An 11349-nucleotide genomic window follows, 5' to 3' on the forward strand; every position below is an offset into this window, starting at 1 on the left:
ACACTATTATCTAAAAAAATCATGAGCAAGAAGAAACTAAACTGTGATCCATTGTCTTGGAGAATTAGTGCTGCTGTATCCTGAAAATGCTGGCACAGCAGAGTGTTGTGTTTTTATTGTTCTCAGATGAACTGTACAGGATATCTGGTCTTGAGTTCTGCAGAGTCTGTATTTCATACAGATCATATCCACACACCAGCACTTCATAGCAAGGGAACAATTCCCCAGGTCTTAAATATGTTTCAGTTACAGAAAACATTCAGGAGTGTGCTGTGTGGGGGATCCTGCAGGGCACTGTGGATTCCCTGGGGTTGCTCAGTTGATCTTGGTGGTGTCAGTCATGTCTGTGAGACAGAAAGTTCACTGCAGTAATACCAAGCAGAGTTCCCTGGCCCATGGTCATGGGCTTTCTTGGTCACTCTGCAGGGCACAGCACAGTGTTTCCACTTCAGAGTGGACTGAAATACTTCTTTTTCTATTGGGATAATGGTTCATGTCAAAAGCATCATGGCCAAAAGAAAACACTGATTGTGCAAGATGAAGGAATATTTAGATTTGAAAGCCTCTCTAAGCCATCTGATATTCTTTCATATCCATATCCTGTCATTTAAAGGTTTTGTATTTCAGTCTGCTCATGAAGAAGTCTCCAATTTTCTTTATTATGCTGAAATTTTGCTGATTGACTTCAACCAAACTTGAATTTTTTCATAAAAACCTACTTATTAATTGTCATGAATATGGGCTGTGGTGTGGTCAGTTCGTGGGATTGCACTGGACATTTTGTAAGCTCAAGAATAATATATAAGCAACACGTTTTTATTATATTTTATTATATATTTGTATTTTATTGTATTTGCATTTTCATGTGTGCAATTAGTGTTTTAAAGCTCTGTTTTTTCCCCCTCTTTTAGCCTATTTTAGAATCAGGAGCCATAGAACTTCTATGTAGTTTAACACAGAGTGAGAATCTTGCCTTGCGAGTGAACGGCATTTGGGCTTTAATGGTGAGTAGAGCACACTGATGGAATTCCACTTGGCATTTAGCTCCTTCAAATGTTTGGGAATGTAACTTAAAGAACTTGTCGGTCGTTATTAGAAATAAAGTAGCTGAAATCTGGCTTGTCTTTGCATTGAACTGCAGAAGAGAAACAGTATCAGCCTCGACCACTTCATCTGTTAGTCCATAAAGTAGAATAAATTCTTCAGTTCTGATACCAATTTTGTTGCCAGGCTCGTTCAGGGCAGCAGTTAAGAAGTGTCAGTAGCATGCCAGGGGACAAATAAAAGCAGGTAATAACCAGGTCAGCTGCATGACTGGGTGCAAATTGAATTCACTGTGTAGCAGTTGCTCAGAAATCACAGCCTTTGCAAGATCAATGTAGGAGGGATATATTCCTGCAGGGAATAGTCTCCTAGAAGAGCGAAAGCCCAGGTTTAAGGTAAGAAATCAGTGAGGAGGTGTCTGTCTCTTGCAGAACATGGCTTTTCAAGCAGAACAGAAGATCAAGTCGGACATCCTGCGAGGGCTGAGCACGGAGCAGCTCTTCCAGCTGCTCTCTGACTCCGACGTAAATGTGCTGATGAAGACGCTGGGGCTGCTCAGGAATCTGCTCTCCACTCGCCCAGTAAGTGGAGCTGCAAACAGCCCTTCTGGGAGCTGATCACACGTGCAGGAAACACAACACATTCCTTATAAGACAGGTTATTTTTCTGTGTAAGACCAACGTTCAGGATCTTGCTAAAACCTGAAGCCTTTGGATTTATTCAAATACTCGCAACCAAGTGTACAAATCAGTGTAAGGAAACGTTTGAAAGAATTCTTTAGATCCACAGAAACACTGTAATTATTACCAAATGCAGAGCCAGACATTTACACTGATGTTCAATTCCATTGCAATGGAATTTTCCTGACAGTTTCTCTGTGAAACTTGTCCAGCACAATAGTAGGAGGGTTGCACTCTTGAGGCAGCGTGTGGAGAGGTCCATATCTTAAAGATGCTTGTGTTTCTTCTTTTTTGACCCCTGAAATACTTGTGTTCTTACCCAGCTGTATAGCTAGTACTGGCTTTGTGAATGTGACTGGGGGACTGTGCACTTACAAAATGCCTACGTTCGTTTTACACCCTGAAATAAAATGGTTTGAAAATGTAAGCCCATGAATTGTTTTTGACAGGGAGAAAGAGATATTGGTGGAGGAAAAGAAAGGGATAATCCCCTGTGAAGAACAGAGGGAAAACATGCAGCAAACATTTGGCAAGCCATCATTTTTGTGGGGGGAAAAAACCCATGAAGCCTCTACTGTGCATTTATCACGTATTGTGTTTCTACCATAAAAAGGTCACTGCAAAAAATCTTCTGATGTTTGTACTCGTTGAGTCTCAATGGGCTTCATAGAAAATTAGCTCTGTCTGAATGTGAAAAGATATTTAATAACCAGTCATTCATTAAACTCACCCTGAGCTCTTCACAGCACAGTCTCATTGTCACTTAAGGTGTTTTTCATCTGGAACTCCATGCCAGCTTCACCCACTTCCTATGCTGTGTTTTAGAGTCAGAACCAGCCATTCTCATTCTCTACCCAAAACTCACTCCAGAACTCTACCCAAAACTCACTCATCCAGCAGCTTTCCAAGGAAATCTCATTATTAGCGATTTTAAGAAGTCCTTAAAGCCTTAAGGAATTGTGATGTGCCATGTGCTGGTCATCTCTGGTGCCTGTTTCCTGTCGCCCTTGAGGTTTGGGATCAGTTCATCCAGTAGATCCGGTTTATCTTTTTCTGATACTTCTAATGATTGTTTCTATTCTAGTGTAGGTGTGTCATCAAATGGCCTTTTCCCTGTGAGCCAGTGAACTTGGGACAGTTTTCCCAGACATAAGCAGTGCACATGGCTTATTTCTCTGCACTGTCTCAGGCTTTGGAAATGTGGATATCAGACCTGGTCACAGCAAATCCCAGATAAGAAGCAGCAGTTTTCTTACCCCTCTCTGATATTATCCCCCTGTTACCAGAAGAGAAGGGCTTGTTTCTAACTGCAGCATCATACTTGGAGCTTGGCTCCAGCAGGATTCAGTCTCCAGACTGTCAGAGTGGGAAGCCAGTGCCTTCCCTCTGGGTGACAGGGAAATCACAGCCAAGGCCTGTGTGATGCTCTCTCAGACAAGACCAGGCTTCACATGAAGAGCAATGTTACAAAGTGTTTCTGCTGTGATAAACTCCTGGATTTGGGAGAGCTCACTAGGAGCTGGGCTCTGTGTGCAGTGTTGCTGCTCTTCCCTTAGTGATTGAAGTAGGAATGTGCCTTCTTTGGGGAGTTCAACTAAATGTGTTTCTTCCTTGCTTTGGCAGCACATAGACCATATAATGAGCACTCATGGGAAGCAAATCATGCAAGCAGTGACCCTCATTCTGGAAGGGGAGCACAATATAGAAGTCAAAGAGCAGGTACCTTTTTTGTTTTGTGTTGTCTTGGCAGAAAAAATGTGAGAAACAGCAAAAGAATGATTCCTGTTCACAACATGGCATTTTTGTTTGGGATTATGATGTGCTGTGAATATTTTACTGAGATGTCAGATGGATAACTTGAGTACCTGCAAGAATGCTTTTCTTTCTGATGGATTATTACAAAGGTGTTTGAATGGAATTCAAAATGGTTTTGTAAATATAGGTTTGGTAAAGAGAAGGGTGCTGGATGTGAGAGCAGAATTAAATGAGGCAGTTGCAGGGCAGGAAAGGGGATGGTAGAAAGAGAACAGAGGCACTAGCAGGGGAAAGAGCAGGAAAATGTGGGGAGGGACCTGCCCTGACAAATGAAAACTGAAGAAGGAAAGGCAGAAGGAAAGAGATGACTAGTAGGGAACAACATCCTGGATTGGTGCAGTGTAAGGGGACAGGGACACCTCTGTGGGGATGCTACAGCCAAAGTCAGAGCACTTTGGCTGGTTAACTCCTGTGCCAGACAGGACAGTCACTTGGAGAACCCTGTTTCTTCATGTGGTGATGAAGAATGGGGGCAGTGAGAAGCTGTGGGAGATTCCAGAGGATTGCCTTGGCTTAGGGTGGATATGGGCAGCAAACAGCCTGGCAGGTGGGTGGAGAAATACAGCTGGTCTGAATCTCTGCTCCTGGAGAATGGGTGGAAGGCAGACAGGCCTTTGATGGCAATTTAAGTGCAAAATTAGCAAAGAACATCCCTGAAGACTTACCAGCCAGCAAAGTCACCATGGCTCTGAGACAGCTGAGGGTTAACCAGCTTCTCCCTGGTAAAGCTCTGGTGACAGGAGTGGCCTTTAGTGCAGCAGCAGGTTATTTACCTGGCCAAGGCTCTGGGAATTATTTTGGAGGAGTATCAGCATAGCTGAGAAGTACTCTGGGAAAGGGCCAGGGATGGATATGGCCTTTGGAGTCTGGGGCCTTTATCCACAAAGCATTTCCTTGGTCCCTGGGGTGCAGCTTGCTTTTCCTTCAGCACCAGGTCACACATCCAGCCCTGCCTGTGTGCACACAAGAGCCCAGATTTCCAGCAGGACTCTGTCCCTGCCTGGCTCCTCAGGATGTAATTAGCAGCTTGGCAGTAATTAGTGTGTGCAGCTGCTGACAGGAGTGCAGTGCAGCTCAGACACAAACCACACCAGTACTGGTCCTGCTCGGTGCCCTCCCTGCATGCCCAGAAATGAGGGTGAAGTTCTTCCACAGCTCTTTGGGAAGGAACTTGTTGAGCATCTCCCAGTGCCCCCTGAGAGCCAGGGGAGCTGCCTGTGCCCATCAGTGCTGTCTGAAGGCAGTGCCAGCACGGGCCAAGGTGCTTCCAGGGAATTCTGTGCGGTGGCTCCTCTAATTTTCAGGAAAAAAGCAGCTGCATTAGTAGTTTGAGTTACCTCTGCAGGCAGCAACTGTGATTAGACTTATCAAAAACAAATTACTCCTCTGCTAGATCAGCAGAGAGGCCTCAGTCCCTCCTGTCCCTGGCCTGCAGAACTAGATAGATATGGTTGGGTTTTGCTGTTCTTTTTTTCTTTTTCCCCCAGCCCCTGATACAGAACAGACTGCTTTGTATTCCAGGGTAGTCAATCTTTTCTATATGCTGCAGATTTCCATGAGAGACTTACAATTTTCCTCATTATAATGAATTAATGAATGTTGCTTTTCATTTTAACATGGCAGTGACTGTTTCTGGCCAGGGCTGTTCCCCACAGCCGTTGCCTCCTTGGCATTGGCCCTAGATGGAAGCAAGCTGGAAACTCCAGATTAAAGATATTAAAACTAATTGAAGGAATTGTTTGTCAGAGTTCAGAGCTGTCAGGGAAGCTGTATAAATCATGGGATGTGATCTGTGGCCAAAGAACTTCCTGGTTTTTCTCTCTTTCAGACATTATGTATCCTTGCCAATATAGCAGATGGCACGACAGCAAAAGAACTGATTATGACCAATGATGACATCCTGCAGAAAATCAAATACTACATGGTAGGGGCAATTTCTCTTTAGGGTTTTATGTTGGTCTTTTGCAGGAATGAGAAGAGGAAAGTGCTTGAGGATTTTGTTGTGTGAATTCTTCGCTGTCACGCACTTCACTTCCAGGAACCCAGTGGTGGTTCAGAATTCCTGGGGTGCAGTTCTGTGTGCCAGAGGGGTACTGAGGAGCTCATTAAAAGGAAAAGGCAGTGGTTATTTCCCATAAGAATGTTACAGTGACTTCAGCAATACCAAGTCCCCTTGGAAAACATTTCATGATCTTGGAAAAGGCATATCTTGCAGACGTCAATAAATATTTGGAAGGAAGTGATTGAGCACTACTCAAGTGCTTGTATTATGGCCCTATCTTTGAGAGAAGTTGTAGATAAGAATTAGTCCCAGCTTTGCTACTGTAGTTATGACAGGATGAATGACAAAATCTAAGTCTTATAAAATTCTGAATTTCTCTTCTAAACTTGAGTTCTGTTTTTCTCTATTTAGAGTCATTCAAATGCTAAACTTCAGCTTGCTGCCATGTTCTGTATATCTAATCTCATATGGAATGAAGAGGAAGGTAAGAAAGCCTCATTATTAATGCATAGACAAGTTACCACTCTGGTCAAAAGGCTTTTGTTGCATAGTAACCAATATTTGCAGTGGGATCCAAAGTGTAATGGGAGCCATCATTCTAGGTGTGATGTGGAATGGGTGGGAATGGTCAGAACGTTGAGGGGAATGTAGAGAGCTGTTCTGGGGGAGACAGAGGGACAATAAACAGGAGCTGGAGAGTCACACAGTGGCAGGTTTTCTCCTGCAGCATTTCTGTGAGGTCTGAAAACAACTGGAGTGAAAGAGAATCCTGGTAAGAGCTTCCAAGTCTTGAAGAGGTTGTGGGAACTTGTTGTTGGAAGCAACAGGTTCACTGGAGAGGATAAATGGATTAGAAAGGGGGTTTGTTGCAAAGAAATTTTCCTCAGCATGGATGGCTTGGGCAGTGAGACTTGCAACCAGTCAAAGGATTTGTGGGTGGAACTGGAAGGAATTGGAGAAGGCATTTGGGGAGGAGAGTCCTGGTCTGGAAGAATGGGATGTCACCAGGAGAGGGCTGAAGGTGCTGCTGCACAGGAAGATACAGCTGTGGTGAGAGGTGGAGAGGGCTCAGAAACACCTCCAGTTAAATGTTCTCTGCATACAAATCCTGGGAAATCAGAGAGATGAGAGAAAACCAACTCAAGCCAAGCTTCTTACCTTAGGATAAAGGTTTTTGCCTTCAAAACTTTCTCTTCTCTGAACATCTGCACAGGGGCAACAGGAGAAGGAGCTGGACCTCCTGTGGGAAGGGAGTGTTTCCATGGCTGTGCCCTGGCTGAGCTGTGTTCCATAGCCCTCCTCTAGGCTGGTTTCTGCTGCCATTCCTCCCTCCTGTCCCATGGACATTTGGGGGTGGTGGTATTCCCAGCAATGTGCTTTGTCGTCGTAGGTTCACAGGAACGCCAGGATAAACTCCGAGACATGGGAATAGTGGATATTCTACATAAACTGAGTCAGTCATCAGATCCAAATCTGTGTGACAAGTGAGTATAAAGAAAAACCGAAAGAGATGATGAAAGGGAAATCTTTGCTTATGATTACAGAAAAATTCCCCAAAAAACAAAGCTCTGTTGCACGGAGCTTTGCAGCGTAAAAAGAAATGGTGATGAGCCCTTATTTAAGGAGCAGGGTTTGTATTGCTCAGGAATAACGAATTTTACTGAAGTTCTTAATAGTATGAAATAAGTACTCTTAAAATCTTCTAAAGCAATGGAGAGTCCTCTGTGAAATCTCACAGACACACAATATTTGTGTGAACTTGGACTACTGACAAAGTTCCAGAGAGTTGGAACGATGGTCAACTGTCACATAACTCTATGAATTAAAAGGATAATACAGGATCGTCACTAACAGTTGTTAATCTCATTTAAATTCTTTTAAACTAACGAAGCTCAACAGTAGCCTTGCACATACCTGTTCTGTTGCTCCTGTTAGTACTTACACAGATGATCCAGCTGCTTCCCAAGCACATGGAACAGAAACAGCTCAGGATAATTTCTGTGGGTTTCTGTTTACTTTTTGCAATTATCCCACCTACACTTAGTAACAACTCCTGTTTCTTCCACAAACTAAAGGAGATGATCTGATTTTTGGAAGAAGTCACACACAGACAACACAACTCAAAACTGTGCATTGTTTTAAAATGCACTGAATTTGGGGTTCTTGGTTTTATGAAAGATGTCCCAGTGTTCTTAGACATCTTTGCAGTGAAGTTAGAGCTTCTCTGTTTGAAATCTGTGGCAGAGAGAGTATCAGCACTGAAGGTGATAATCAGGAATATATTGATACCCACCTCTGCTACACCAGCCCCCTCCATGAGCTTGTGATCACAGCAGGAAACTTGGAAGGAAAAATAAATAATCCTCCTCTGAGTTGCTGAGTTGGAGAAGTTGGAAGAGTCTGTCAAGGTCCCAGTAGCACATTGGGAGCTGTAGGGAACAAAGGAAGAGCAAAACCTCTCACTTCAGGTGGGAGGAAGCCCTGAGTTAGCTGAGGTGATGATGCAGGTGTAACCCCAGACTGCTGGGAGGTGTGTTTTTCTTAACAAAAATGTTGCACAGTGTTAGATCAATCCCAGTGTTAGACTGGCTGCTGCTTCTCTTCTCCCTCCCACCTCATCGGATGTTTTTGGTGGGGGCCAAAATTCCTGACGGGATTCCTGACAGGACTGGTGTGCTTCTGGTGTGTGCTGAGTTGTGACAGCTCTTGGGTTTCTCAGCTCAAAGCCCTGCCTGTCCCAGTGCAGTGTGTGACAAAGCCCCTGCTCTTCCCTGCTCTCCTCAGGGTTCTGCAGGTGTGGGTAACACACAACCCTCAGGTCCCACCGTGCTGGGAGGTGCCTCGGCTTGCACTTGGGTAGATCACCTGATTTTTAGGTGCCAGGTGGGTTCTTCACCAGTCACAGCCCACACAGAGCAGTTCTGCCCCACTGCCAGATTCCTCCAGAGCTGTCCCCTCCCTCCTCCCTCCCCTCCTGGCACAGCGTGTCCACGAAGCCAAACCCTGGTGATTAACGGGCTGTTCCTCCTTGCAGGGCGAAGACAGCACTCCAGCAGTACCTTGCATGATCAAAGACTAATTGAATCCATGGACACCCCTCATGTCTCCTTAAGGAACAGCAGGAGATACTCCTGACTCCTTATATTTGCACAAGTCACCTTGGGCTGCATTTTTCTCAGGTGCAGGGAGCTGCTTTGCAGAAACAGTTCAAATGATCAGGTCTCCAGTGCACTTGAGAACTTTCTTGAGGTAGTTTCTTTACTCAGAGGACTCTCGGGGGGTTGTTTTGGTTTTTTGGGTTTTTTTCCTGAGCTACCTGGACTTTGGATAGAACAATCAGTCATTGTTTTCCTTTTGGGCCTCCAATTTTCTGCTTTTGCTGCAGCCTGTGTGTGTGGGTGTGTGCTTGGGTGTGTGTGTGCTTGGGTGAGTGTGGGTGGGTGTGAGGACTCACTTTTGGTTTTCCTTTTTTTTGTGTGAAAATCTTTTTCTACAGGTTTTCAAGGGTTAACCATTGTTTGCTGTACGAATACTTCAGTGAATTATATACAGTTTGAATGAAATGTTATTTAAAAAAAAAAACCAAACTGTTGTATCCCATAAAGTTTATTTTGAATTTTGAACAGATGAATGTTTTTAAGTAAAATATATGCATTTCTGAACTTCAGCTTAACTTACATTATCCTTCCTTTTTAAAGAGAGAAATAGAGGAAGGCAGTAGACCCCAAATTCCAAGCAGCACATTTTGTACTGACAAGATCAAAGAGTTCTTTACTACAATGCAAGGTCACTGGTACTGATACCATGCTCAAATCCGTGGAATGGGTCAGCTGGATTGGGTTTGGGTTTCTTTACATTTCTAGAAGGCAAGCTCATACTTCAGGGTTAGGGGCACTGTTGGCTTTTCTGGGAAGGAGCACGTGGCTGCAGGATCAGCAGGAATAAGCTTTGCTTTCCTAGCCAGGAACTTGCTCAGCTAATTGCTGAAGGATTGGCTTGTTCAGGGGAGAGGGATTTGCTGATCACTGGTACCAGCAGAGCGACCAGTGTGGTGCAGAATTAATTTGGCAGAGAGCAGAAGGAGCTGCCAAGCAGTGGTTAAGGGATTGCTTTTGTTCTGCATCCTTTGCCTCTGCAAAGAGTTAATTGACTTCCAGATCATCTCCACAAAGGATCTGCTGGGAGCATGAAGTTGGGGGAGGGATGGAAAAAACAGAGCTTTGGTTTGGTTTTGTTTTCTGGCTCAGCAGTGTTGCTGCAGGTCCCTGTACATAGGCAGATACACACTTGCATGGATTTAGATTCCTGGATAACAAGGATGGGGCTGGACTGTGATGGGGTTGGACTGCACCTGGAGGCCTTGACTTGTGCCTGGGATTGTGCCTGGAAGTGTGGAGAAGCAAACATGAGTGCAGACCAAGACTGTGGGAGGTTAGGCTGGAATGGGAGAGCCCAGGGCTTTCCCAGGCAGGTGTGCCTGGAGCAGCAGGGCAGCAGGAGCCTCCTCAGGGGTGCAGTCCAGGGCTCTGGGCCCTTTGGGGTTCAGTTTAGCCCGTGGTTAAGCCAGACTCTGCAGGCACTGTATTTCCACAGCACTAACAGGCACTAGGGATTGCAGCCAATGGCTTAAACCAAATCTTTCTTCTCCTACACTGAACTCTAGGGGGGCTGCAGCAAGAAGAGAGGTCTGTAACTTTGCTAACCAATTTTGATGAGTATCTAAATCTTCTGTTTCTGATCAGAAGGTCAAATTGTGACAGCCTTACTTTTTTTCCAAGGTAACTACTTGTGTCAGAAAATGTGACCACAGTTTGGCCTGGAATTTGAATGTGCTGTGTATCAGATAACTGTTATCACTTGGTTGCAAAGGACAATATCTACATTTCATGTAACTTCTTCCACTCTCAAAGACAAATAAAAGTGAGCACCTGACACTTTTTCCCCAGGCATTGCAGTAAGTGACTGGCAGTTTTTTAATGTCCTTCTGCAAATTTTTCATGATGGACTTTGGGGGTTGGACAAAAGGGAAAGTAAAAATATGTGAGAACTTGTTAAATGTCAGTACCTCAGAAGCAAAAAGTCTTGTTCATAAAATTGAATCAAATATATTTTTACCTGAACTGAGAAGGAGGTTCTGAGGCAGGTGTTGTAAGTGCAAAAGTGTCTGATGTGCTCCGGTTACACTCCTGTGTTTGTTTAGGAGCTCAAGTTCTTCTGTATCTCTTCTCTTCCTTCCCCAACTCACATTTCTAAAAGCAAATCTGAGTTTGATTCTGTAGAACTTCGGTGCCTAAAGGTGTTCAGAAAAAAGGTGAGTAAAAGTATCTCTGTACAAGTTCTGAGGTGGTTTCCTACAATTCTGCCAGAAAAGCTAAAAACCAATGCTCAGACAATCTCGTTGCTGCATGAGAACAGTTGAAGTTTTCCACAGGTATTGAGAGGACAAACTGTGTTGGATGAGGACATTTTTACATTCAGTTAAGCTTTGTGAATAATTTTTGATGTTGCTATAGGTATGTACAAAAAGAAGAATACTGTAAATAAAGAGAACTTTACCAGAACATGGAGATTTTTCTCAGCTTCCTGGAGAAATCTGAGCTCTCTGGGCCTGCCCCTCTGCAGCCTGAGAGTCACAGTGGGAACAGACTTTGCTGGTCACCCAGAGCTTTCCCAACTTAATGAGGTGGCAGCAGCTTGTGAATGCCGGGGCTGTTTGCAGAACCAAAGCAGAGTTTGTCTGGACATCATGTGAATCATCAGGATTTCTGCTCTTCTTGTGCCATTTCTCTGCTGAAACCCCACCCTGAT

The 11349-nt window shown here is 44.3% G+C and overlaps 1 protein-coding gene across 4 annotated transcripts in view; it reads left to right on the forward strand.

Moving 5' to 3' along the window:
- ARMC8 (armadillo repeat containing 8) overlaps positions 1 to 11102 on the forward strand; it is a 63328-nt gene extending 52226 nt beyond the window's left edge. For 3 of the 4 annotated variants that reach the window (XM_027724866.2, XM_027724868.2, XM_039391150.1), the window contains 7 exons: positions 912 to 1004; positions 1476 to 1625; positions 3348 to 3443; positions 5368 to 5463; positions 5953 to 6025; positions 6932 to 7025; positions 8576 to 11102. In XM_027724866.2, the coding sequence (XP_027580667.1) occupies positions 912 to 1004; positions 1476 to 1625; positions 3348 to 3443; positions 5368 to 5463; positions 5953 to 6025; positions 6932 to 7025; positions 8576 to 8609 (636 nt within the window). In that variant the 3' untranslated portion in view covers positions 8610 to 11102. The remainder of the gene's footprint in view (positions 1 to 911; positions 1005 to 1475; positions 1626 to 3347; positions 3444 to 5367; positions 5464 to 5952; positions 6026 to 6931; positions 7026 to 8575) is intronic. The other variant, XM_027724867.2, reaches the window with a different exon arrangement.
- Positions 11103 to 11349: the final 247 nt, after the last annotated feature.

Source organism: Pipra filicauda, unplaced genomic scaffold, assembly GCF_003945595.2.
Source record: "Pipra filicauda isolate LSUMZ 115617 unplaced genomic scaffold, ASM394559v2 scaffold90_size2875636_pilon, whole genome shotgun sequence".
Lineage (NCBI taxonomy): Eukaryota > Metazoa > Chordata > Aves > Passeriformes > Pipridae > Pipra > Pipra filicauda.